We start from the raw sequence: 26,806 nt of genomic DNA on the forward strand, positions 1-26,806 counted from the left end.
TTTTCACCGGATACTTCGCCTTGAGGTAAATGTGCAAGTATTAGTCATGTTGAGGCTTTAACAAATAGTGCAGAATTAGGGTCGGTCAGAAGGAAGGAGGTGTGCTTAAACACTCCGATTCCAAAACTTATATATAGAAGTCATCCCGAATAACACTATTTTCCTAAATATGAGAAGTTTTAACTTTGTCTTGACTCAAACTTTATCAAATTTCACCATGTTTATAGATGAATCTACTTACATCTAGGGCTGTAAATTATTTTATTAAATCTGACAATATTTTTTTTCATGCTATACTCATTGATATTGTAGATCTTAATAATGTTTTCTAGAAAGTTGATCAAACTTGAAAAAGTTTGACTTAGGATAAACCTAGAACTTTTTGTTTCTTATGTCCTAGCCGACGTAAAATGCACCAGATACATGAGGACTTGAACAATAAAAAAGAAGGCCAACTTCAAGCCCTTAATATTCGAGCCCATTTGCAAATTTGATTTTTTGTTTTTGTTTCCTTTCGAGTACCTCCCATTAGTCCATTATTGTCGTACTGAAGCGGCACTCTGCGTCCTCAAAGAAAAACAACGACACTCTACCATAAAAAAAAATGAAGATCAAATAAACATTCGCCACGAGACCTACAAGTTGCAGCCGTATATACTTTCTCCGTCCAACAAAAGATGTCAAAATTTGAATATATTTAGACATGATTTAGTGTATAGATGCATTCAAATTTAGTCAAAGTTGGAACATGTTTTGTTGGACGGAAGGAGTATCAAACTTGTTCTTTTTCTTGATGACAGAGATAGAGAGATACATTGGGGAAAAAACTTGAATCGTCTAAGTTGGCTGGCTTTGATTTGAAGCTTTAGCGCTAGCGGTCAATTACGGATTTCAAAGCATGAGAATGGCAGGTGAATACTACTCCATCCGATTCATAACAAGTGTCTCAAATTTTGTACTAACTTGATACAAAGCTGTCCTAAATCCGAGACATTTATTATGAATCAGAGGAAGTACTGTCTTGATGAAGTGGTGCGTTCAAGTCTCAAGATGTGTGCACCTTAAATCAAAAGAGCCTCCTCAGTTCATTTGACACATCACACGGACAAACACATTTAAATATACAATTTTATGCTACTTTCTCCGTCCAACAAAAGATGTTTCAAGTTTGTCAAAATTGGATGTATTTAGACATAACTTAGTATATAGATGCACTTAAATTTAGTCAAAGTTTAACATCCTTTGTTGGACGGAGGGAGTAATTTTTTTTTACAATCGCATCGGTTTTTAAATATAAGATGTTCTAGTTTTGTCCTACCTCAAAGTTTTAAAAATTGATCAAATAAATATTTCAACTATGAAGATATATATCACAACAGATTTGATACAAAATTTAGAATTCTGACTTGAGACATGGCTAAAACATTTTATATTTAAAAACACAAGAATTACTATTCATGAAACTTCGCGGTAATCGGTAAGAACATACATCCGATGGATTTCAAATGCTGTAATGAAACAAAAACCTAACATTGATATATCAGCCAGATCACCCCGAATTTGACCATGCATCCAAACAAGACGGCAGTAGGAGGAAAAAAAAAAGCTGAAGCAATTATCCAAAATCCAAGAACACGTCAGCAGCAGACTAGACTAGCAGAGATGGATAGAGACGAGAAAACGAGAAGATCCATATCCAAATTCCGAAGCCATCCACTCTCCTCGATGGTATCGAAGACCCCTAGGCATGACGGCATTGGAGGAAATGGAGCTCCAATGCTAAACAAATCCAGGAGAGTTACCAAACTACCCCAAGAGGCCAAGAGGAAGCTAGCAGGAGAGGAGCGATTAATTACTAGTTCATCCGAGGGCAAAATGGTCACGTCACAAACAATGTGATTAGCTTAGCTTAATTAATGCGACTCGGCGATCCTGTCTGTGATTGCCTTCTCTTCTTCTTCTTCTCCAGCGCTGCTCCCAAACCTCCTCCGATCCCAGCTCGCATCCATCCCATGGCGCTCTCCGTTTCCGCGCCCGCCTCGTCCTCCTTCCTCCCTTCCTCCCGCCAGGTACATTCCCTCTCTCCCCGCTCCGCCCTCCTTCCGACGACCTCCCATTTGCCCGATTTGGCCCTTTAATTCACGGGGCTCACTCTCGCCCGCTCTTGATTGCTCTCGTGCTCCAGGTCGGCGGCAGGTGGAGCTCGCCAGCTAGCTCGGCCAGGCCCGTGGCTTCCAGCCTCCGGAGGCCCGTACTGGCGGCGCGGGCCGCCGCCGGCAACGTGCCCTCTTCCCCTGTGGACCGTACTGGCTTTTCCCTGTTTCCCTCTCGCCCTCCTGGCTTTCTCATCATGTGTGCGTGTGTTTGACCTTGAATCTTGATTCGGCGCTGCTTCCTCGTGGGTTGTTGGTTGCAGAGGTGGTGACCGAGCTCGATGTGGTGTCCAGCTTCAGCGAGATCGTGCCTGACACCGTGGTGTTCGATGATTTCGAGAAGTAACTGCTATTTCTCTCTATGTTCCTGTTTCTGTGCTTCTGTTAAATGATTCTATCTGGTTGATGGAAGCTGATATACGCTGTACTACTGACTGGTTGCAGGTTTGCCCCAACGGCTGCCACGGTGAGCTCCTCGCTGCTGCTTGGGATCGCGGGCCTCCCGGATACCAAGTTCAAGGTGAGGAGATACTTTGAAATGTTGACCGAATCTTTCACTGGAATAGTTGACATCATTGGTGCCCGGGCTGTGTTTTGTTGTAGAGTGCCATAGATACCGCGTTGGCAGATGGCGAATGCAACACTATGGAGAACTCCGGGGACCGGATGTCCTGTTTCCTCACCAAGGTTTGCATACTTCCTTCCGGTAATTTCAGTATCACCTGCTGTGCTCATCTGAGGAGCTGAACTGACAAGGAATTTGGCAGGCACTGGGGAACGTTGGAGCTGAGCTGGCTCATCAAGTCCCTGGGCGGGTTTCGACGGAAATTGATTCTCGGTTGGCTTATGACACCCAAGGAATTATTCAGAGGGTATGAGCTTCTTTCCCTTTTTGTTGTTCCTGCTGGATCTTGCTCAACTAAAATGCATGATCGACTTGTAAAAAATTCACTTGAACTTGTGTTATTGACATATCAATTTATTTTCAACTTGCAAAACACTTCTCCATCATAGCTTATTTTCATCACATTACTAGGCTCAAATAATTATTAGTAAGTGACACGTTAGCTTAGTGATCAAGGTTGAAAAGTGAATTTTTAATTTTTCACAAAATAAATGATTTGTTTCGTTCTGATGGGCTATACCTCTATAACTTGTACGGAACAGAGCAACCACAACTTAATCTTGATATTTCACTTGACAGTGGAATTGTTATCAGATGATGAGATGATGCTGGAAATAAATGATACGGAGTACATGAATTCGGATGTCTATCTTTTTCCCACTAGCTAGACATTAATTCCCCTGCAAAAAAAGCTAGACATTAATTGAAAAAATATATCTTCAGATGCAGCAAATATGTATTCTAATCTCCCGAGTTAAACTTTTCGCTCTTCACAGTGAGGACATAATTGACAATTATGTTGCTATTTTCCAACTGCTTTGAATTCTTTTGGTCACTGTCATGCTCAATCTGCCCGCTATCTCTGTCATTAAAAATCAACAAATGCTGTACTTACTACTACCAGTGCTACTTCTGCTTCACTTCTATTCTTTCCACAAATCATTCTTTAGTCATTATGTTACCTTTTAACTGGATATCCATTTTATCTGTAATAGCCGTTCCCAAACTTCAGGCCAAGAGCATGTCGGTTATTTGCTATCTGAGTTTTAACATTTAAAGATATGTCTTACTCATATCCTTGTCTGGCTGATGCTTCTGACTAGAGCATGAATGCTGGCAGCCGCCAGATACTCTTAAAGCAAAACTTCTGCGCTCTGTCTTCAGTCACAGTTTGATGAAAATGTTACGTTTATGTTCAGGTGCATGAGCTGTTGCAGATATACAATGAACATGATGTCCCGTCAGAGCGTCTATTATTCAAAATTCCTGCTACATGGCAAGTAAGTAAGCATCAAAATTAATCTCGAAGTATGGTGTGGTTCATATCTGCTGTGTTTTTTACGTCCAACTTGTTTACAATCAGGGCATAGAAGCCTCAAGGTTGCTTGAATCTGAAGGAACGCAAACACATTTGACTTTTGTTTACAGGTACTTTGCGTGTGCTCGATTCGTTTTGTTCCAACCATATTTCTTGTTGTTGGGAGTTCCATGGATGCCTTTATGCCCTTCTATTTTGTTAATGTTGCAAGGCTTGGGTGCCTGATAATTCTTCATTTTCCCCCAAGTGGGCAAGAGAACAGTCTTCAATTCACTAAGCAAGGCAGTATTTATAAAAAATTGAAGATGACTAATCAAGATTAAGGCCTATTTTCATGTGTTTGTTTTGGCCCTATTTGGCAACATCAGTACCTACTGTGCTTTTGTATCAGCACAAGGAGAGATTGTCAGTTGAATCTAGCTTGTAACTGTAAGTGCTCATGTTACATGATAGGTCTTTGTGGGATAACTGGATCAAAGAGGGCTAAACAAACTTGGAACGAATCTCAAAGAGATCTAGTGTTGCTAAACCAATAGATATAAAACCAAACTCAATTGGGGAGCCACATGACAAGGATATATGTCTTTATCCTTTTCAATAACCACTGCAACATTCCTTCGTGAGGGTTGGCGCCCCTTTGGTGGCCCTCTTGCGGTTGTACGGGAGACCCACATGACAGCTCATGGACAGAACAAGTTTACTATTTTAGGACATGTACTATTGCAGGTGCACTGACTTGGTCTTTTAATTTCCTTAAGATGGTAATTACGAAGAGAAATCTTTTTCTCCATAGGTTATGAAACTGTGACCCAGTAGCTAGTGAATTTTTTTTTTGCTACGATAGTAGCTAGTGACTTAGACCACATGCACGTCTTTGTTTTTGTGGCTAATCATTCTTCTTCAGTTTTGCACAAGCAGCAGCTGCAGCTCAAGCTGGTGCATCCGTTGTACAAATATTTGTGGGACGTATTCGGGTAAATTCAACATGTCTATTTTCATGACCTCGTGCTAAACAATGTAGATGTTGTACTGACAATAAATTATACAGGACTGGGCAAGGAATCACTCTGGTGACCCTGAGATAGATGAAGCATTGAGGAAGGGAGAAGATGCTGGGCTTGCCTTGGTTAGCTAGCATCCATTACCATTTTATTTTGAGCCTACCGACATAAGCTAACATCTGGAAAGAGCTGCTTTACTGTACAGACTAGAATGTTTCTGTTCCTCGTGTTACGTTTTCCAGTAGTCCTCTGCTTGGTGTCTGGATAGAGCTAAAAAAGAAAGAAAAAAAATCAAAATTCTTGTGCCCAATTGCCAACAATAAGTTTTGAACTATGCTTTGGTTTATTTTAGCATTTGATGTTATTTCAAAAGTTCATTTGATTCTCATTGTCATTCGTCAACAACTTTTAGCACGTCGTGTGTTGGTAGGTTTACCATGTTATATTGTAACTAACTAAAATAATGTTATTGGGTAAGTAATTAATTTATGAGGGAACTGGGGATGAACAGCAGTTCACTTATTCAAGAGCTCATTTGTGCCCAATTAAATGATGAAAATAACACTGTCGGTTTACCTTCTCTATATTTTTGTACTAGATTATGTTTTGTGCTACTTTGCTATTCCATATAATTCCTAATTGTAATGCAGGTGAAGAAAGTGTATGCCTACATTCACAAAAATGGGTACAGAACAAAGTTGATGGCCGCTGCTGTACGCAACAAGCAAGATGTATTTAGCCTTCTGGGGTAAATCTTTGGCACTTGTCTTTCGTACACTGTGAGTCAATAACCATGGGTGTTAACATGTAGCGAACTAATGTTTCTCAATTTAGGATTGATTACATCATCACGCCTCTCAAGATATTGCAGTCTCTGGACGAATCTGTCACAGATCCTGATGAAAAGTATGGTTATGTCCAGAGGCTTACTCCTTCTCTTGACAAGATGTACAACTTCAGTGAAGAGGAGGTTCGTTCTCTCATGCTCGAACTTGTGCTAAATTTTCAGTTGACAACTTATTTTTTATGATGATTATTGATTGACAACCATGCACTAAAAAAAGCCCCCTGTGAACCCTCAACCTAGCTACTTGCTGTAGGAGTTATAGTCAGAGTAATGATGTATCCGAGTAGATAATATCTGCACTTGCCATGTGCTGTGTGCACTTCCACCAGTAGAGAAAACAAGCATACAGGAGAGATGAACTGAAAGAAAGGGAAAAGAACAACTTGCACCTTTTGTATGCAAAACGTACTTTGGATCCCGGTCAAAAGAAAACATACTCTGGAAGTTGGGTACTTTTTAGTTGTCACATTGACGCTTGCACATGTTTAATAAAAAAAAGTTGTCACATCAACGCTTGCACATGTTTAACCGTGAGTCAAAAAATCATCAAACTGCTTAAAAATGTAAAGATTCTTTGTCGAAGTTTCTGGAGCTGCAACGATAAAATCATCAATAGCCTTGATGATGATTAAAAAAAGACAGAGCTGGGAAACAAAAACTGATTATCTTGTGGTTCTGGCCTGGTATTTGTGTTTCTGGAGCTGCAACTATCCACTCTTTCAATGAATCATGATTGCAGCTTCTTAAGTGGGACCAGCTGAGTCTAGCCGCTGCGATGGGTCCAGCTGCTGAAGATCTGCTTGCATCTGGGCTAGAGGGATATGCGGACCAGGCTCGCCGTGTTGAGGAGCTCTTCGGGAAGATCTGGCCACCTCCCAATGTTTAAAGACGTCCCTTGGCACACCACAAGGCTTTTCTCCTTCCAAACAAAGAGTAATAACAGCAGCCAAGGATAGCGGAGACCGGGTTTCGCCCCAAAGAACACTTGGCTCGCCTTTCTGTAGTTCTCTAGCTAGCGAATCTCAAGAGCCATATACAGAACATGTTTGTTTTTACTGTTCGAATGTGCTGGGCCGATCTGAACAACAATCTGGATCATTTTGTGAAAATCTACTTGCGATGATGTCTTCTATATACAGTATTCCAAAATCATATTTTGAATGGAAAATGGTGACAAGTGAGAGCGTGTTCAGATCAAAGATTTTTTTTTCCAGAACAATCTTGTTTCTTTAGATGTTTTTTTAGGACAATTTGATGCTGTTTTGTTATGGAACTGTGACTTGCTGTACCGCCAAATCCACAAGTTTCCCCCTTGTTTTTTAATCTCGCACTCCGACTTGCTAATGAAAAATGCGCAGGTCAAATAAGGCCCATATAGCCTGTTATGCCAATCGAATGTGGCCCAGCTGAGCCCAGCTGTTTAGAGCTTTAAGCACCAGGTCACACACAAACACTCAAAATTCCCCTAAAAAAACACAAACACTCAAAAAAGAAAGGCGGATTTCCCCCAAAAAATAATTGGTCTTCTCTTTATGGTACTCCTATAGAATTAATCCCAGATCTTATGAATCCACGGGTTTACCAGACAACGAAAAAGAAAATCAAATTCCTACCAAGTTACACGAACGCATCGAACCCAGGAAAAAGAAAAAAAAAATCACATGCTTTCTGCGTGTCCAAGCTAGCCATGCATGCAACGCCCCGTCTTAATTTGAAGTTAGGTTAAAGTTTAATTAGTGGCCGTAATTAATTAATCGTGTGTAGAACATGGTTACCGGCCGGTGGGTGGCTCACGCCGATGCGGTGGATGAACTGATCCAGGATTCAACGGAACATCCAACATGCATGGAATTCTTCTCGTTTCCTTACAAGTTTATTTTTCTTCTTCTCAATTTACGTATTTTCCGACGCTGAAGCGACCTCTATATTATACTCCGTACTTAATCATTTTCTAGATATATTGTCCTGTTTTTATTTCGAGTCAATCTTCTTAAAGTTTGTTACGTAGTACTCCTACGTTCCATAATTCTTGTCGAAATCTTACATGTATCTAGACACTTTTTAGGAATAGATACATCCATTTTTAGGCAAATTTGAGACAAGAACTATGAAACGGAGGAAATAGATTGGTATTGTGATTCAGCTCTCGCTAAATGAAAGTAACCCACTCCGGAATCTGGATCCTGCTCGTAAAGTCTCGAATAGAAGTTTAGCCCTCTAAATGAACTAGAGTCCGCAATTATCTTGTGGTAAAATTCGTACAGTGAGCATGACTAGTCCAAAAAAACAATACTCCATCGTTGAAAATATGAAATTAGGATAAAATGATGAAAATAAGGATCAAATAAGATAAATAGTAGAAAGTATGAATATTTATTTTCAAAAAAGAAGGGAACGACCTTTGACTTTCTACATGTGGATGCACGTTTCGTAATGTTACTTAGTGTTATTATTGAAACCTTAAACATCATTGGTGGTATAAGATATAAGAATAGGTTACACACTCCTCCATCGCATGGCCTACTGCTATCACACCTCCCATGCTTTTTGAATGTCCCGTGCGAACATCTTGAAACGGTTGCATTGAAATACATGTAATATTGCATCTTTTCTCAAGTATTTTTTACGGTACCCAATACTCTGTTGCGTCCAAACGAAATACTCTTAGATAAGGGCAAACTTTTCACGTGTGAGTCAAGGCCAGACAAGCAACTCAAGCCAGGACTTGATTGTAACTAAGTTTGATGAACTTACACACCAACCCATTTTCGTTAATAGTTTACGATTTTAGCTACTCCTGTTACTTCCTTTTGCTAAGATGGCATTCCATATGTACATATATTGAAGTATTAAGGAGTATCATTTGATTTAGACCCTTAAATCAAAGAAAATGAATAACCCATATTTATCTCAGGTTACTGTAGTAAAAATTTAAAACTTTCTATATGTTAAATAGGAACACGGGACCTCATTATTCATGCCTCGACGAATAGGTTTAAATTACCATCCTCACCAATATAATCCGCCGTTGCTACCCGATCAGACGGCCGAAAACACATTCTTTCTTGGCTGCAACTAATAAAAAACGTGCATATCACATTCTCGTTTCTTTGGAAATGCATTTAAAGCGCATCAAAAACTTCCATTTCTAATTATTTCTTCCCTATTCATTAATTCCTTCTGATGGAAATCGGACCCTCCTCCCTACAGAAAAGAAAGAAAGGAAGGAAGGCTGCCGCTGCTCTTCCTTTTCTCTTTTGCTCCTCTCACACAAAACCCACGCCCGGAAGAAACAAGAAACCAAAACCCCACCTGCGCCGCGCATTCAGACGTCGTACGAACGAGAGAGAGTACAGGGGAGATCGAGGGCGTTGGTGGTTGCGGGCCGGAGAGGGGGCTAGATGGCGGCGGCGGTCGCGGCGGCCGTCTTGGTGGCGGCGGCGCTCGTGGTGGCGTCGGCGTCCGCGGCGGCGGCCGGCGGCGCCACGCAGGAGGTGCGGTGGGAGGTCGGCTACATGACGGTGGCGCCGCTCGGCGTCTCGCAGAAGGTTTTTACTCACTCTCTCTGTTCGTGTTCTTCGATTTCTTCTACGGACATGATGTCCTTTTGCGGTTTCTACTCCCCCGCAGGTTTCGGGTCCGGCGAGCTCTTGAAATTCCGGCCAAAAAAAGAGACACTTTTACCGAGTTTTTTTTTTGAATTATTCCCCTTCCCTTTTTTTCTTGTTCTAACGTGTGCGGTTAATTCCGAACGCACGATCTCGTCGTGGCAGCTTCGATCGGTTCGTCTTGCAGCGTGGATCGTTTTTTGGTTTGTCTTAACGATTACTTTTGTACTGATCTTTTTTATCAGGGTTGATTTTGTTGTCTTAATGATTTTTAATGGCACCGTAACGGCCTTAAATCTGCTAGGTTGCGTTTTTTTTGTTGTTGCATTTTTCTTGTCTACTGATCTTTTTTGCGTTGTTTTATTGGTCGATCTTTCGAGGGTTGGATCTCTTGAGGGTTTTTTCTAAAGTTTTTTTTTGAGGAAAGATTTTTTCTAAAGTATTTGGGAGCATTTTATCCAGAGAAAAAACAAATCGTGTTTCACAAAGAAATTTGCAACATATATACTTACTATATGGACGTCCCATATTGTGCACATCAAGTTTATTTACCCATTTTTTGTCATTCCAAGTAAAAACAATTTTGCGTGAATAATTGACTTGTTATGATCTACCAAGTTTTTTGCTGTATGAGGTGAAATTTTCAGGAAGCAAAATTAGTGGATGATTAATTAATTGATTATTTGATTTTCTCAGGTGATTGCGATCAACAACCAGTTTCCTGGCCCACTCCTGAACGTGACGACCAACTTGAACGTGAGAGTGAACGTCCAAAACAACCTGGATGAGCCCCTCCTCCTCACCTGGTTGGTGCTAAGATATTTACATACCAAAATACTTTAATTTAGCCCATGCATACCAATAAATGTATGCGTTTTTACCATAGAATTCTCTGATCTTGTGAATCAATGGTTGAAATGTGTAGCTACAGTTATGGAGGTTTTGTTTTCTGATGGATCCTTAGATGTACTAGTATTTCTGCGGTGCCATTTGCCCTTCTTATTAGGCATTCTTGTTAGAGAATGGAAAGATTTTTCTCTGGCCTCTGCATCATGCATGCGATTTACAACAAATTAACTCTTATTAGGGATGGTGTGATGCAAATGGCTTTTGCATTTGGTGCATTATGGGTTTAATTATATTTGATGATGCCATGCCATAACCATCTGTGCACATCATTGTGATTCCCCCCCATTGATTTGGATTTCCTCAGCTCATCTGCATAATTATCCGCATCAATTACCTTGTACATTTATTTTTGCAGTCATCATTATACTTACAGTCTGTATTCTCTATGGTTTATAACTTTATATACACTACAGAAAATGCATCTTTTTTCAAACGTATTTCTTCTTGAATTAGATCTGCACCCAATAATCTGTATCATTATACTTACAGTCTGTCTCATTAACTTACCTTCTTTTTTCGAACATATATCTACTTTGTAAATCAATTACAACAAAAGAACATTGGGAATTCTTAGTCATAACTGAGAACATAGTAAAATTTTGCTTATGGAGGGCTCTTTCTGCATATTCCACCATTTAAAATTTGCATCCTTGCACAAGCTGCCGTTGGCGCTAATTTTTCTCTCAAGTGAAGTAAGAAGGGGGTGCTCTCCTCCTACATGACAGGGATGGCATCCAGATGAGGATGAACTCATGGCAGGACGGCGTCGCCGGCACCAACTGCCCTATCCCTGCCGGCTGGAACTGGACCTACCAGTTCCAGCTCAAGGACCAGATCGGCAGCTTCTTCTACTTCCCTTCACTCGGCCTCCAGCGTGCCGCAGGTGGGTATGGCCCCATCACCATCAACAACCGCCCCGTCGTGCCGGTCCCCTTTGGTCAGCCCGATGGCGACATCACCTTGTTCATTGGAGATTGGTACACCAAGAGCCACATTGTAAGCTTCAGATTTCTCTTGTGTCTGGTTGCGGTGCAGTTACAGTCAGTGTTTCATAGATGGTCTGAGAGAACAATTTTTTATTTCTTGATCTCTGATACTATGTACTTCTTAAACTTCTGGCACAAGAACAATTTTTTAAGATAAACCGTTCTCATATCTGCTAGAATTTTTTGTCTTTTCTTGAAATGTGAGAATTATCCTCTGTCCCATGTAGGAATTGAGAGACATGCTAGATGATGGCAAGGATCTTGGGATACCTGATGGGATTCTGATCAATGGAAAGGGACCTTACAGATATGATACCACACTGGTTCCAGAAGGCCTTCAATATGAAATTGTCGGAGTTGAGCCAGGTAACCTGTTATTGATCATAGAAAAAAAAACTCCTTAAAATTTGCAGCTGTATATGTGCCTCATTCTCATATTCTGCACATTGCTATAAATTCCTGTTTAAGCTACTTATCAAGTTGTAGTTAACAGAGATTTAAAATTCCTGTGTAATGAATATAACTGTGAGCTGTAAATTATCATACTTCATGACTTCGCATTGTGCAACAGCATTTTCTAAATTAGGCATCTGCAAAGGTCAGATTTCTTGCATTCCATGGTGCAATTTGAAGTATCAGGAGCAGGATTTTTTCTTTTGCTGCACTTAGATATCAGTGTCAAAGATTGTTTACATATACATCTTCATGATCAGTTATCATTTTTCCCATCAAACTTATCAGCATAGCTGCAATGCTTCCAAACTGTTTGTCATATGAAGTATAATGCTCCAAAATCCCAATCCACGAAACAGGCAAAACATATCGGTTCCGTGTTCACAATGTCGGCACCTCAACCAGCCTCAACTTCAGAATCCAGAACCACAACATGCTTCTCGTGGAGGCTGAAGGAACCTACACTAATCAGCAGAATTACACCAACCTCGACATCCATGTGGGACAGTCATACTCTTTCTTGGTGACCATGGACCAAAATGCGAGCACGGACTACCACATCGTGGCCAGTCCAAGGTTTGTGGGCAGCGAGCCTCGCTGGCATGATGTGAATGGTGTAGCCATACTGCAGTACTCAAACTCCAAAAGCAGCGCTTCTGGCCCCCTCCCTGCTGCTCCAAATGATTTCTATGACAAGTACTACTCCGTGAACCAGGCAAGGTCTATCAGGTCAGTCCTGATGGCATTACCAACAGAGTTATATTATTGTGCTCTTAACATATAATTATCTTTAGAGTTGCCATATCATTAAACTAAGAGCTACATTTAGCTTCTATGAGATACTGTCATTGCTGTATATTTTGTATTTGTTTTTCACAAGCAGGAGTATAATTTATTCATAAAGATTCCTTTTTAACTTTTCAAAACTTGTTCTCCATCATGAGTCCTTGCTATTTTTCTTCCAGAATGAATGGGAGTTCAGGTGCTGCCCGTCCGAACCCGCAGGGATCATTCCACTACAGTTCGATCAATATCACGCAGACCTTCGTCCTAAAAAATGAGTCGCCCTTGCGCATCGATGGGAAGCGTCGAAGGACGATTAATAGAGTTTCGTACTCCCCTCCTGAGACTCCACTGAGACTTGCTGATCTCCACAACCTGACCGGGGTCTACAAAACTGACTTCCCCACAACGCCAAGCAATGCACCACCATTGAGGGCTTCGTTTGTGCTGAATGCTTCTTACAAGGGCTTCCTCGAGATCGTCTTCCAGAACAATGAAACTGATGTTCAGACCTACCATCTGGATGGTTATTCATTCTTTGTCGTCGGGTATGCGACAATGAACAAACAAAATCTTCAGTTTTATGATATGCAATCTTGAAACCAGCCAGTTACTCATGTGGTGGCACTACAATGTTGTTAATTTCAGGATGGATTATGGCGAGTGGACGCCAAACAGCAGGGGAGCGTACAACAAGTGGGATGCCATCTCTCGCAGTACAACTCAGGTACACACTTGAGAAAGATCATCTGATCATGCGTCGAGGCCATATACTTCTGAACACAGATGCACTCCTGTACATTCTGAACAATGCTTAAATAATTCTAACTCTTTTGTGTACCAATGTCAACAACAGGTCTTTCCTGGAGGGTGGACTGCAGTTCTGGTCTCTCTCGATAATGTAGGCATCTGGAATCTCCGTGCCGAGAAGCTGGATAACTGGTACAATGGACAGGAGGTCTATGTGAAAGTTGCTGATCCACTGGGCTATAACATCACCGAAATGATCGCTCCAGAGAACATTCTTTACTGTGGTCTGCTGAAAGACTTGCAAAAGTATGTTCTGAGCTGAACACCTCTGTTCTCCTTTGAATCCTTCTCTTGAGCTACAATTTCTAACCTCTCAACGTGAAAACTTTTCAGGCCGCAGGTACACCAGGCAAGAAGCAATTCATCGGCTCATGCCACAGCTCGATGGAGTGCCAGGCTTCTCGCAACCGTGTCACTGATTGTCGCAGCTGTGATTTTCAGTTAAATATGTGAAATTTTCTGAGGACATGTTAGTTAGGAATTGTGGGGATCGATAGGAAATATTACATGCGGATGTCAACCATATACAGATCGTAACAGGAAAAAGTTCTAGTTTTCCCTACAGATTCTGATGGTGACTCTAAGCTCTCTGAGCAAAGAACATCTTGAGAAGCCATTTGCGCAAAGACCAAAAATTTGACACTTGGAAATGAAAATGCTGTTGATGTTGTTACTTCTCTTTATATTGGGCTTGTCACTTCAGGTCGTGTGTTCTTTGCTACGGGATGGTAGTACACTGGCATGAATGATTGATTGACTTGTGATTGTGAATATCATGCAAGAAGGCTTAATGTACTGGCATGATTGTTTCTTACTTACAAACAACTTGAATGTGTACTGAATGTTTTGGGCATGAAGCACATGCAAGTAGCATCCAACAGAAGGAATTCATTTTTCACAAACAGTACAATAATAGCAACTTACATAACTACAATAGCCTGACTATCCTGATTCACATTGATCGATTTACGATAAAGAGAGACGGTTCGAGTTGCATCTGAAATCTAAATACAAACCACCGAACAGATTAAACAACAAAACAGTAAAAAAAGAAGTAATAGTATGTTGCACTTTGAGTCTATATGAGATCGACCTGAATAGCTTTTTATCACTAATATACAGAAACCATATTTGGTCCAATAGCTAGAATAGCTCGTCTGAACATTGGTGACAATCCTTGGACTAAGAAAATTACCAAAACCCGACGAGTTCAGCATCATCGTCCTGAAACGACGCAAGATTTCCCTACATCTTACATGTGTTACCAATTCATCCACCCACTTTCGGAAGAACTCGATGCAACAGCGGAAAGAACTGTCAAAATTCATTGTGCCTCAACACGAAAGCAGTCTGTTTTGTGCTGTGTTCTTAGCTCCTGAGTGGCACAATCGGCTCCACCTTTCCAGGGTTGAGTTAAGTTGAGAAAAACAGATGTGTCAATGTTTTTCTTCCTCGATATGGCGATAGACGATCTGAGGAAGCTTATATTACCTCCATGCCTACATGATGATTAGTACTCTTGAGGATGGTCCAACACTCCAACTGCAACCAAGCTTTCACCTTTTTACCTGATTGCCTAAAAGCAGTTTGATCTTCGAGAGCACGACCTGTTTTCTTTACCGGAAGCCAGACCTTGGTAAGGGGAAGTTTACAACATCTATGAAGTACAAGTATCTTGTAGCTTTCGACAAATTGTCATCCCATCACCAATTGGCACCTGCAAATCCCTCGATTATATAACACAATACGATTGTTCATTAAGTATTTATAGTTGGGCTGAACAAATAACACATGAAAAGAACATGGGATATGATATATTGGACATGTTATAAGCATATCAAATGAAATTTTGAAACAGTCAAACAAATTAACGAGTGATATATTGGACATGTTATAAGCATATCAAATGAAGGGGTTTCTTTGCAAATATTTGGGATTCAATTCAAATTCGAACTAAATCCTAAGGTCAATATATTAGTTATAAAAATATATGACCGTGGTTTCAATGTGACGCAATATTAGGCAAATTTTAGGAGTTTGTCATGTACCGTGCTAGCAATGCACCACTACTACACATCATGGTTGGTGCTCCTTACTTGCTCTAAACAACATAATAAAGTGCAGAAATAAGAAAAAACTCTAAGGCTTCACAATCGACATTTTAAAAGTAGTCACGGATCAAACAGATATGTAATAACTACATGGTAGACAAAGAATATGAGAGGTAGAGAGAGAAGATACCATGCTGATATTGACACGTTTATCCTCAAAAAGTTTCTTATTGAAGTCCCTTATACTGATAGTCTTTGCGTCATTCACCTAAGGAAAAAAAAACATTGTCTAATCTTGTCTACCCTGCAGCATCTTAATCATGTCAAAACTCAAAGTGGAAAGAAGGGAACCTACTAGGGGATCAGCAACTCTTCCGTACCAAAGGACATTGTCCATTACAATTAAACCGCCAACTCTTACCTAAAACATAACAAAATACAATGCTCATCACTGTGTATGGAAATCATAGATAAAAGTTGTGCCAATGGTGGAGAATCATCCACAATATGACGAGAGAACACTGCGGAACGTAAACCGAAAGACACATGCATGATATATAATAAAAGTGTTTCAAATCTTACTAGCTTAAGTAGAAGTTCAAAGTATTCCTCATACATTCTCTTGTCCGCATCAACGAATGCAAAATCATAGCTAGAAAAATAAAAATAAAATGAATGGTTTGTTAGAACATGTAACAGGTCAACCAATATGATGATGGACTATACCATACCAAAATTATCATACCTGGAAGCTTCACCACAGTCAATTAATGACCTCAGGGAATCCACAGCTAAAGCATGCTTGACATCAACCTAGGAAACTTTTAGAAAGGTGAGGATAGAAAGATTGGTCCTTGCATATTAGTACGCTATACACTCCAGGGGTTTCAAAAAGACTGTTTCAGTTTGAAGTCTTTAGAAATATTAAAGAGATTCTCCCAAACAATCATTAAAGAGGTACTCCCTCCGATCCATAATAGGCGTCTTGGATTTAGTACAAAGTTAGTACACCTTCGTAGTTCGTACTAAATCCAAAACACTTATTATGGATCAGAGGGAGTAATAATTTATGGTTAATAATACACTGATTAGATTCTGAACAGAATGAACGTCATGTCTTAGATACCGGCATTCCTAATTTCATAAACTAGTGTGCTACATAAGTCAGTACATAACTACAGGTTAAAATAAATCCAAGGACACAGATGTAAAATAAGTAAGACATAAGGAGAAATATGTGAAAGGGAAAATGAAAGTTCAACATTACACCAAAAGCAAGTTCGGCAACATACTGAAACATCGCGTGCAGATAATTGTAAGTTTCTACCTAAGGATCAAGAAGTAAACTACAAATATAGACAATGTTGTGCCTAATTGGTTACAGTCAACTGATCACATCAAGCAAGAGGATGAAAATAATCACCTTATGTGCAACACCAGCACACTGATAGTACCTCTTGGCAACTTCTAGACATCTTTCGTCCCTTTCACAAGCAACCAAACGACCTGATTCAGGGAGTGCTAGTGCGACAGCTAATGACGAATATCCCTGTGATAATATCAAAGCAATGCAAAGATAAGGTCAGTTGAATTCAAACGATTTTGTTCCATTTGCACAAAAGTATTTCCTTCACAAGGTCTGATTATTAAGTTGACATACACAATACATTATCCATGGCACTATTATCAAAATACTGCTTCTAGGAAGGAAAACATATGCAAGGTTCAGCCTTCACCATTCCCCAAATACCATTTCAAGGCTTATTATGAATATGTTTTTGGGATGCAGAGTCTATTGTCACATTATTTTCAGATAAAATTGACTGATACCAAATATGATGACAATAATTTGTTAACCCACTCATGTATACAAGTTACTGTTTGCAAGTACATTTGGTGTGCTCGGATGACACATCAGCGATCAGTATAACATCATCATGGCATGCTTTGATTTCAAGTACTGATAAGTGACTACTTGCTGAATGCTGAGGAGTAATCTAAATTGCTGAACACTCAGTTCACATACAGTGTAGACGCCGACTTCAATACATTGCTGTGCCCCAAGAATTTGCACAAGCATCGCGAGAAGCTGAGCCTGAGCGGGAGAAACCTACCAAGACAAAGCAACCGGTTGAAAGTGTCTTATCATTGTACATCATGATATGCAGTGCAGGTGGATATAGGTGTCACACCAATAAACCCTTGTGGATGCAATGCAATGCAATTCAGGTGGTTGTGGTGCTAGAATTAGAGACGCATGGCACGCACTCTCGGTATATGAATATCCTAATTACAGCAAGCGAATTTCAGTTCATACATGCTAATATTGCAGCAGTATGCTCTGTTTATATATGTACCTGCATCTGGCTGCCTCTCATGGACGCCGTCTCTTCCCGGAGGTCCCGGAGAACCTAACCATCGACCACCCAGGGGTGGGATAAACAGATAACACGTGGTGGGGGTCAGAGCCTCACCGAACTGATCCGCGGCAAATTTGGCCGGAAGGGAAAGTAGGGAGGGAGGGGGGCGCACGTACGGGGTGCTCGCGGACGTTGGCGAGGAGGTAGTCGTAGAGCGGCGGGTCCATTCCAAGCTGCTTCCGCCCGCGCCGCGCCTCCTCTACCGCCGCGGCCGTAGTAGCCGCCGCCGAGGAGGAGGAGGAGCACATGCTGCTTCTGCGTAGGCGGGCGAGGCATGGCGGCGAGCCGCAGCGGCGGAGTGGAGCGGCGGTGGAGGCCAGGGTTAGGGCCGGGGTGGCGCTGGCGCCGAGGCCGAGAGCCGCCGGAGGGAGGAGAAGGGTGGCGGACGAGGAGACCACGGCGAATCGATGCATCGCAATTCCGAGAGACGAAACGCTGACGAGCGAGGCGGATTGGCTATTTGTTTATTTTTTGTAGATGTGCTATTTGTACGTTTGGGTCTGTCTATTTTGAGCCGCTGTTTCTTAGGAAGCGGGGCCGGCCCACGTTTCGGATTTCTTGCGCGCTGGGAAGAATGGGCTGGGCCTAGAAGGCAGCAGCGTCAGGCCCGATCAGTGTTCCGGCCCAGAATTGGCCCGAATAACCGAAAATAACCCAACTTGGATTTCAATTCTTGTTCGTACCATCATTCAGACCAGACCCAACATCGCCCATCGATTTTGCGGTTTCGTGCTGAATCTATTCAAACGCATTCGATATAAAAACTGTTCGAGACAAAGTATTCTACGAACCTGCTTGTTGTGAACATAATCTTACTACCTACAGGCTACAGGAAGATAAGACAATGCATGCACTAGATAAACTTAAACTACAAATACAAACCACGCCAATAGGGCTAGGCACGTGCGGAGTTTGACTTGTTGTTATTATGCGGTGCTCTGGCACTACGTCTATGTATAGGTAAGTAGGGCACACGATCCTAGGTACGGTTGCACGCATGCACAGGTCAAAACATTCAAGATCCCAAGAAACTGAGGTTATTTCCGCTGAAGGAAGAAACAGCGGCTCAAAATAGACAGACCCAAACGGTAAAAAAACATCTGACTGTTTTGCTCAAGGACAAAACAGCAGCTACTTATAACAAGTACATTTAAGAGAAAGCGACGTTAACGAAACCTTCTGACGAACAGATAGACGGCAAAAACATCTGACTGTTTTCGCACAAACAAGCGTTGGAACCAAACATTATTTCTAGCTACGACGACGCGCTACTGATAGATCTAAATTCAACGAGAAGTTGAATCCAGAACGCCCACAGGCCAGGGTTCTCCGATTCAGACGGCGGTGGCGGTGGCGGTCGCGGTGTCCGCCTTGGTTTCTTCGTCTCCACCGCCGCAGCCGTCGCTCTCCTCCTCCTCCCACTCCTTGTAGACGTCGAGGAAGTAGAGTGTGCAGACCATGGCAACGCAGGCGGCGAACATGGGGATGGGCCCGAAGAGCCAGAGGAAGACCGGGCAGGAGAAGTAGAACGCCCTGACCCCCAGCGACCAGAAGTAGCTGCCACGGTTGAGCGTGCCGGTGACGTAGTCGACGGCGAGGCCTGGGCGGCGGTGCGCCCGGAGCGGCACGTTGATGAGCGTGCCGGTGTGGCTGTAGTACCGGATGGACTGCACATTGAGGAGGAAGGCAACGAGGAAGCAGATAAGGATGGCGAGGAACTTGGCCGACAGCGCCACCTCCCCCGTCGCGCCCAAGACGATGATATTGCTGTTCCCGTCGCCGACGTCGTCCCTTCTGGAGAAGAGGCCGTGGGCGGCGCCGCTGGCCATGAGGGCGGCGACGAGGGAGCTGAGGGTGATGGCGACGGTGGCGAGCACGGAGGAGGCCATGATGGCGTTGCGCATCGTCTGCACCGCCAGCACGCCGTTCTTCCCAGAGGCGTCCTCCATGATGTGGCGGACCCAGATGCGGCGGTTGATGGCGTTGATGCCGATGACGGTGGTGGCTGGGCGGCGCCGGATGCGGAGGAGGAGCCACAGGTGGTACCCAGCCATCACCGCCAGCCCCAGCGGCACCAGCACGTAGTCCAGCGCTTCCGACTTGCTCGTCATCCCTCCCAGCTACAGCAGCACTCTGCCGGCGGTCTTGATTACTGTAGTCGATGATGTGTGGGCTAGTTGCTGCTAGAAGAGTACGGAGGAGTGTTGGCTAGAAACAAGTGGCCTGTGTATAAATACGAGTAGTATCAGCTACGATTATTTTAATAAATTCACAATTTTATAGGTTTTTATTTTACTCGTAATCCAATTGTACGATATGAATATAACTATTAGTATATTAAAAAACTATAACTACCACAATATTTTTCGTTAGATCGTAATTTTACCCATGTTTTTCTAATACTCCCTTGTTATAGTGAGTAATGATTCTAGTTTAGTGTTGTATATAATGATGTTTTTTCTACAATTTGACAAAGTAAGTGCTACAGTAGTCATTAAAAAAGTTTGAAGTGGATGAATTGTGGCCCAAATGCATATTTCTAAACCTACAGTTGCACGCGCTTTAAGAAATGTGCAGTTTGAAGTTGGATGAATTGTGGCCCAAATGCATACTTCTAAACCTACAGTTGCACGCACTTTAAGAAATGTGCAGTTACTCAAAATCGAGATCGTCTTTATAGAAATATTTGTTTCCTAAAAAATGATGTAAAAGACAAGTACCAATTGGTCACCCCTTCCGATTTGTTTTGAACCTAGGGAGAAGAGCTAAATAACATGGGGATCTAACACTACTGTGGGAATCAGCCCTGGTAATTTACCAACTGACAATGTATTAGAAGGTGCGAAACACAGTACGAGCACTTTTGATGACCCATCAGCACTTTTAAACAGATCTGCTGCTATCAATCTATAGTGGTATATGCATCAAAAGTCAAATGCACACTTTGTAAATTAACTTTGTTTTCTCTTTCACAAGGATCCTCCCTTAAAATATCAATTTGGTCCGTGATGCTAGGTGAAGATTCGTTAGTGTGTACAAAGATCTGAAGTGCGTACTAAAAATACTAGTAGTACATGTCTGCTTTGCCTGTGGACTTGTATTTGGCTGGTTGCCATTGCCCACCTATACATGGTACATACTCCATGCCTGATACATCAGGAACATACCTTTAGGTAGGGTTTGGATGGTGTCCCGAAGTAGAACGTAATGGAACGGTTCCAGAAATAAAGATGATCATAGTGTTTGGTTTGCAGAATAGAGCAACTTGGAATGGAACCAAGTGGTTCCCAGAAAGAGCATATTTCCTGCAGATGCATAACCAAGCCATTCCTCCGAATCCGAGGAACCACTTCGTTCTATCTGGAATACGTGGGCCCGCCTTCCCTTTATTCTTTTCTCTGTCTTTCTCTCTTCTCTCGTCTCAATCTCTTTCTCTCTCTCGTACGGGTCCCGGCGGCGCTGCGAGGCGAAGCGACGGGGCGGGCGGAAGAGGCCGGACTTGCATGGCCGCCGATGCTTGGACTTTCTCCTCCGCGATTTGGGCTCCTTCCCGCCGCAAGATGCGTCGTCCTCCGCACCGGACGATGACCGCACGGCGGCCGAATCATCCTTGCGCTGCGGCGGTCCGCGGCCCGCGCCTTGTTCGTTCAGAGCGCTGCCTGGGCGCGCACCGGCTTTGACTCCGCGAACGCGAGGCACCGCTACAGGTCGCCGGCCTGCAACGCCGCAGCCGCCACCAGCCCGCGCCTTGTCCGTCCAGAGCGCTGCCTCGGCGACCTGTCGCTCGCTCTGCCGGTGCTGGAGACGAGGAAGGGAGGTTGCGGAGTTGGACCTCAGCCCACAGGTCTGCGGCCGTGGCAGGGATGGCTGCGTCGACGCCGTCGTGAGGCGATGGAGAAGAATTTGCGCGAGGATGCGGCTAGCGGTGTGGCGAGCCGAGGAGGAAGAACCGTTCCATTCTTCATATTTCATAAACCAAACAAAGTTCACCATCGTTCTACTTTTTTCCAACCAAACACTGTGACGAAATCATTCCATCCATTCCATTCGTGTAGGAATGTAACGGTTCCATTTCATTCCACCCCGTTCTGAAACCAAACACACCCTTAAATACTCTCATACCGGTTAACTAATTAACAAATGACAGCAAAGCGTACCACCTCAAAGTTGTTAATCCAGACCTCTAGCGCCTACCCAGGTCTTATAATCTGACATCTGCATAACCTAGAGTACTACCAGACACTCCTCTTGGTGAATACAATAAAATGGATTTGATGCTTGTCAATCGCTAATCACCTCCTAATGTAAAAATAACTTATAAGTTTTACCTGTCACTCTTACCAAGGTTGAAAAGGGCAATCAACATCCAGGGCCGGTCCTGAGATTTTGAGGGTCCGGGGCGAAACTTAAACTCAATTGTCTTAATGTAGGCATCATACAATAATAGTGAATATACATATAGAATATATATTGTCACTAACACTTAAATGCATCCAAAAGTAGTACACGTATTAAATAATTTATGCATATTACCTTAAAATTTCTTCTAACATTTCTCGATGAAAAGTCAGTTACGAGGGGGTCAATGTCTGCCTCGTCCAATAATTTCTGCTCGATGAATAATGTTGTCATCTAACCTTTCTTTCTGCTCGATGCATAATGTTGTCATCTAACTTTTCTTGACACATTGTTGACCGCAAATAATTTTTAAATAATTTCAATTTTGAGAAGCTTCAATCAGCCGATGCCACAGTCACAAGCAGGCGTATTGATTATTTGGCAGGCGGTCAGGCTAATTTCTGCGATGGAACTAGTTGTTTTTTCTTTCCTTTTTCTTCTCCAGTCCATCCGGCACTTGCGGCACCTCGTCGTGCATGACTGGCGTCGCTTGATCTCCTATTATCCCGCGCGGGGCTGCTGCCTGCCTCCTATCTATGGACTGGGCCGGCCTTTTCTTTTTTATCAGCAGCAACACTATTACATAGAGCAGATTATGCCGGTCAGGCCTGATGCCGACTGCCTGCTGTAGAAGAACCGTACCTGGGGTGGGGCCCTGGGCGGCCGCCACCCCTGCCCCCCCTCAGGGCCGGCCCTGTCAACATCTTCCACACTCTATTCTCATTTAATTGTGACTGAGCACTCCTTCACGTATGATATTTTGAGTACGATTTTCTTACTACACAGCACAATAGCCATTGAGCACACCTTTGCTAGATTTGGGGTGAAGTAGCCATTGATCACAAATCGAACTTATTATCGTCATAAGTAGTTCCGATTGTGACTTTGGACCATGGCACAAAAACCAAGCGGTTAACCATTTCTCCTGCGCGATGAGTAAGGAGTTGATATGATTAATAAGCACAAATGAAAGGTTCTGCAATGTTAACTGTGGAGAGACGGTACGCAGACAAATAGTAGAATATTTCAGATCTTGAAAAACTGCAGCCTAGAGAAGCCGAGCAGCAAAAACAAGCTATGGGCATAGCTTTCTTAATTGGTCGTTGATCAAGGCACAATTTCGACTGCAATTTATTTCCTTCAACATCTGAACACGGTATAATTTTTTTTAAAAGACAAGGCATAAAATATATTTGAAGAAATCACATTTTACAAAATCAAGAATTTTCCACTCCCAATTCGATTCCTTTGAGAACATGAGCAATTAGATACGGCATACAATCAGGTTGGGGTGAAAACAAGTGAATTCAGAGGAAAACAATCAGCTCACGGACTTGAGGGCGAAGAGAGCATCACCGTGCTTTGTGCAAGGATGGATGCTCTGCACAAAAGGTTGTACTTCCATAAGGGGAAATGAAAATGTGAAGGTAGAGGTGAATCCGTGAATATGCATATGAAAGTTGATGTTGCACTCAACAGAAAAGAACTAGAGGTAGTTCTCTCTTTAAGGGAAAGAGATTATTGGTTGCTGAAACATGGAATTTAATTGATGATTAACAGGATATAAATATCCAGACATTCTTAGGAGATGAGATACACAAGCCTCAAGCAACTGCAGGACTAAATTACAGTTCATGCAACAAAATATGGATCATGGATAAAAATAACTCTTGGGCTTCTCCAATCACCCAATCTTCCAAGAAGAGATACATGCATGCAGACTAGGGGTAAACCCATCGAATTTTTTACTTGATGCAACAGGCAGAACAAGATTACAAGGCTAACCTTTGTTCCAGCACAATGCAAATCATATAATAGTTCCCTGCTGCAGATTCCACAGCAATTTATGGCTTTGTGAAAGCTGGCTCGTCTATCCCCTCATTGTTCCAGAGCTCAGGGACCACGAAATTCCAACTAAGACTGTACATGGTGATATGACATCCAGCACTTCAGCAGCAATGTAGTCGCTGTCTGATACTGAGCTGATCCTTCAATGCCACAAGTTTTCATTATGTTCATATATGAGTTGTTGGAATGATGTTCGAAAGCAAGATAGAGGATGCACAATCAATTGCATCTACAGTACCCCAGAATTAATTTAGGCCGTCCGGGAGAATTTGCCATCTATATATATGTTTGAGAGTAGATCATCCTTCTTGATTGTGGTCACCATCAAGAAATGATGCCAAATAGGGCCCTTCAGATGCTCCAGGAGCAAAATCCTTCAGCTGTTGTCTTGGCACCATTTGCTTTCCAGCTGCGTGCTTGCTCTAACAAAATGTTTCTATCCAGTATGAGAATACTTCACAAATCCAATGCACCAACCGCTATCCTTGTAAGCAATCAAATACTATTGCATTCCTAAAAAAATGCCAGTTTACATCTAAACTTGTTATCAACGTTCTTCACCAGTAATCCCCACAAGAACAATGCCCGCTTCTAAAGTGATGGAAACGTGTTGTATCTCTCAGGATGATTTCTCGATCCTCAATCTTGGAGATGAGCTTGGCAGCAGTGTGACAGTCTCCACAAACCCTGAGATTCTTGAAAATCCTCAAGGTTATCCCAGGAGCAGTACTAAGCAGACCAAAAGCAATAGCAAGCTTCTCACTATGCCTCATTAGCATTTGCACCTTCAGACTCTCATCTACATCATGCAGTGCAAAATCAAGATCTGGAACATAACCCATTGCCTTCATCCTCTCCTCTAACTGGCACAATCTTTCATGAATCAGACTAAGCTGAGGATGTAATCTGTCATTTGATCTGAACACATGAATCACACCGTTTATCTCAACCCAGCTATATCCAGGTGTTTTGACTACTGCATTATCCTTCATCCACCTTCTTACTCTAGACACATCAGCCCACTGATTTGCTACGGCATAAATATTTGCCAACTGTACATAGGCCCCTGCATTCTGTGGGTTCTGTTCGATCAGCTTTCCAGCAGCGAACTCAGCAAATTCCATGTTCTTATAAACTCTAGAAGCATTCAATAGGGTGCCATAGGCAGAAGGATGTGGCTGAAAGGGCATTGAGCGAATCAGGCTCACGGCTCTTTCAAGCGAACCGGCTCGGCAGAGAAGATCCACCATGCAAGAGTAATGATCAACCCGGGCCTCAATTCCATAGACTTCCTGCATTCTCTCAAAACATTGCATTCCAAAATCACACATTCCAGTATGGATACAAGCTGTCAATACTGCCACAAAAGTGATCCAGTTAGGCTCAACTCCTTGGCTCTTCATCTTTTCAAACAGCTCAATAGCTTCCCGCCCATCTCCATGGTGAGCATAGCCAGAAATCATTGCATTCCATGCAATCACATCCCGTATGCGCATCTCACTGAATAGCTTGCATGCGCCATCCAAGTCCCCGCACTTGCAGTACATGCTCACAAGCGACGTCCCCGCAGTTACTCTCCTACTCAACGGCAACTTCGTGCACCACTGATGTACCTGCCTCCCAAATCCTAGTGCGGACAAGTTGCTGCATCCAAGTAGCACACTGCTTAACGTTGACTCATTTGGCCGCACATCGGCATCCCTGACCATTGTCTTGAACACCCACAAGGCGTCCTCCGCGCGTGAATTCTTCACGTATCCAGCAACCACCGCATTCCACGATACCAAGCTCCTCACGGGCATCGCCTCAAAGAACTGCATCGCCTTCTCCACATGGCCGGAATCCATGTACCCGGAGACCATCGCGGTCCAGAGAACCGCGTTCTCCTTGTCCGGCGCGTCCTCGAAGCACTCCTCCGCCGCGCACATGTCCCCCGCATGAGCGAAACAGGAAACCATGGCGTTCCAAGAGATGGAGTTCCTTGCGGGCATCGCCAGGAACACAGCCCTGGCCTCCCCCACCGCGCCGCTCCTTGACAGCCCGGACAGCATGGTGTTCCAGGACGTGACGTTCCTGGCCGTGGCCGGCATCGCGGCGAAGAGGTCCCGCGCGCCGCGGACGTCGCCGGCGGCGAAGTGGCAGGAGAGGAGCGTGTTGTAGGAGACGGCGTCCGGGCGCGGGATTCGGTCGAACAGGTGGCGCGCGTCCGCGAGGAGGCGGTCGCGCCGGCCGCCGGGGCGCGCCGCCCTCGCGTAGCCCGCGAGGAGGCGGTTGTAGTCGGCTGTGGTCTTGCGCTGGGGCGTCGTGGACGCAACGGCCTCGGGCTCCGCCGCGCCGGCGAGGTCCCCGCGCCGGATGGCCGCCGTGGCGAGGGAGCGGGCGCCAACGCCCAGACGAAGATGGCGCGGCATCATGTGTGTAGCCCTCGGGTAGAGATTTGCTCGCTAGCATGGCATGGGCTACGGAACGCGCGAGGTGGCGGGGGCGACGACCGGCTTTCGTAGCGCCGCCTCAGCCGCCGCCGACGGTCCTCTTCTCGACGGACCAGCATCCATACATAGACCATAGAGCAACTCCCGGCGGGCCCCACTGGTCA

General features: G+C 43.4%; 5 protein-coding genes across 8 annotated transcripts; 2 read left to right on the forward strand and 3 right to left on the reverse strand.

Annotated features, from left to right (window-relative positions):
* The first annotated feature begins 1,772 nt into the window (after positions 1 to 1,772).
* On the forward strand, positions 1,773 to 7,143 carry LOC100844483 (transaldolase). The gene is made up of 13 exons (XM_003573442.4): positions 1,773 to 2,069; positions 2,186 to 2,303; positions 2,417 to 2,495; positions 2,598 to 2,673; positions 2,757 to 2,840; positions 2,921 to 3,025; positions 3,978 to 4,058; positions 4,142 to 4,206; positions 5,001 to 5,070; positions 5,145 to 5,222; positions 5,748 to 5,845; positions 5,932 to 6,067; positions 6,684 to 7,143. The coding sequence occupies exons 1-13, from the start codon at positions 1,917 to 1,919 to the stop codon at positions 6,828 to 6,830; spliced, it is 1,290 nt and encodes a 429-aa protein (XP_003573490.2). The 5' UTR covers positions 1,773 to 1,916; the 3' UTR covers positions 6,831 to 7,143.
* A 2,003-nt stretch (positions 7,144 to 9,146) lies between these two features.
* LOC100844793 (monocopper oxidase-like protein SKU5) lies at positions 9,147 to 14,195 on the forward strand. Its single transcript, XM_003573443.3, has 9 exons — positions 9,147 to 9,492; positions 10,249 to 10,358; positions 11,187 to 11,457; positions 11,675 to 11,813; positions 12,260 to 12,629; positions 12,866 to 13,231; positions 13,332 to 13,410; positions 13,540 to 13,739; positions 13,827 to 14,195. The coding sequence occupies exons 1-9, from the start codon at positions 9,346 to 9,348 to the stop codon at positions 13,936 to 13,938; spliced, it is 1,794 nt and encodes a 597-aa protein (XP_003573491.1). The 5' UTR covers positions 9,147 to 9,345; the 3' UTR covers positions 13,939 to 14,195.
* Positions 14,196 to 14,432: 237 nt separating this feature from the next.
* LOC100832155 (O-methyltransferase MdmC) lies at positions 14,433 to 18,421 on the reverse strand. 3 transcript variants are annotated; one of them, XR_731390.3, is made up of 10 exons: positions 18,081 to 18,421; positions 17,902 to 17,955; positions 17,571 to 17,654; positions 16,968 to 17,093; positions 16,290 to 16,357; positions 16,127 to 16,196; positions 15,900 to 15,965; positions 15,735 to 15,812; positions 14,985 to 15,210; positions 14,433 to 14,891 (listed from the first exon to the last, which is right to left on the reverse strand). XR_731390.3 is itself a non-coding variant. In XM_003571431.4 (9 exons), exons 1-9 carry the CDS (start codon positions 18,375 to 18,377, stop codon positions 15,151 to 15,153), a joined length of 903 nt encoding a protein of 300 aa, XP_003571479.1. In that variant the 5' UTR covers positions 18,378 to 18,421; the 3' UTR covers positions 14,433 to 15,150. The 3 variants fall into 3 exon arrangements, 2 of the variants coding, with proteins under 2 accessions (XP_003571479.1, XP_014755804.1); XM_003571431.4 differs by having other exon boundaries at positions 14,433 to 15,210; XM_014900318.2 differs by lacking the exon at positions 17,571 to 17,654 and having other exon boundaries at positions 14,433 to 15,210.
* Positions 18,422 to 19,039: 618 nt separating this feature from the next.
* On the reverse strand, positions 19,040 to 24,284 carry LOC100832465. 2 transcript variants are annotated; one of them, XM_024462420.1, is made up of 3 exons: positions 24,148 to 24,284; positions 22,498 to 23,287; positions 19,040 to 20,187 (listed from the first exon to the last, which is right to left on the reverse strand). In XM_024462420.1, the coding sequence occupies exon 3, from the start codon at positions 20,073 to 20,075 to the stop codon at positions 19,299 to 19,301; it is 777 nt and encodes a 258-aa protein (XP_024318188.1). In that variant the 5' UTR covers positions 20,076 to 20,187; positions 22,498 to 23,287; positions 24,148 to 24,284; the 3' UTR covers positions 19,040 to 19,298. The 2 variants fall into 2 exon arrangements, with proteins under 2 accessions (XP_024318188.1, XP_003571480.1); XM_003571432.4 differs by lacking the exons at positions 22,498 to 23,287; positions 24,148 to 24,284 and adding an exon at positions 20,685 to 20,716.
* Positions 23,888 to 26,806, reverse strand: LOC100832779 (pentatricopeptide repeat-containing protein At4g16835, mitochondrial). The gene has a single exon (XM_024462419.1). It carries the CDS (start codon positions 26,622 to 26,624, stop codon positions 24,768 to 24,770), a length of 1,857 nt encoding a protein of 618 aa, XP_024318187.1. The 5' UTR covers positions 26,625 to 26,806; the 3' UTR covers positions 23,888 to 24,767.

Source organism: Brachypodium distachyon, chromosome 3 (genome assembly GCF_000005505.3).
Source record: "Brachypodium distachyon strain Bd21 chromosome 3, Brachypodium_distachyon_v3.0, whole genome shotgun sequence".
Lineage (NCBI taxonomy): Eukaryota > Viridiplantae > Streptophyta > Magnoliopsida > Poales > Poaceae > Brachypodium > Brachypodium distachyon.

Bases quoted from the DNA above. Each gene is read 5' to 3' on its own strand.
- LOC100844483 (XM_003573442.4), top strand. From the start codon at position 1,917: ATGCGACTCGGCGATCCTGTCTGTGATTGCCTTCTCTTCTTCTTCTTC. The intron at 2,841-2,920 runs GTTTGCATACTT...GGAATTTGGCAG, and splicing joins TGTCCTGTTTCCTCACCAAG to GCACTGGGGAACGTTGGAGC. The intron at 4,207-5,000 runs GTACTTTGCGTG...ATTCTTCTTCAG, and splicing joins CATTTGACTTTTGTTTACAG to TTTTGCACAAGCAGCAGCTG.
- LOC100844793 (XM_003573443.3), top strand. From the start codon at position 9,346: ATGGCGGCGGCGGTCGCGGCGGCCGTCTTGGTGGCGGCGGCGCTCGTG. The intron at 11,814-12,259 runs GTAACCTGTTAT...TCCACGAAACAG, and splicing joins AATTGTCGGAGTTGAGCCAG to GCAAAACATATCGGTTCCGT. The intron at 13,232-13,331 runs GTATGCGACAAT...TGTTAATTTCAG, and splicing joins TATTCATTCTTTGTCGTCGG to GATGGATTATGGCGAGTGGA.
- LOC100832155 (XM_003571431.4), bottom strand. From the start codon at position 18,377: ATGCATCGATTCGCCGTGGTCTCCTCGTCCGCCACCCTTCTCCTCCCT. The intron at 17,956-18,080 runs GTACGTGCGCCC...GTCGATGGTTAG, and splicing joins CCAACGTCCGCGAGCACCCC to GTTCTCCGGGACCTCCGGGA. The intron at 15,966-16,126 runs GTAAGATTTGAA...GTTATGTTTTAG, and splicing joins TTGAACTTCTACTTAAGCTA to GTAAGAGTTGGCGGTTTAAT.
- LOC100832465 (XM_024462420.1), bottom strand. From the start codon at position 20,075: ATGACGAGCAAGTCGGAAGCGCTGGACTACGTGCTGGTGCCGCTGGGG.
- LOC100832779 (XM_024462419.1), bottom strand. From the start codon at position 26,624: ATGATGCCGCGCCATCTTCGTCTGGGCGTTGGCGCCCGCTCCCTCGCC.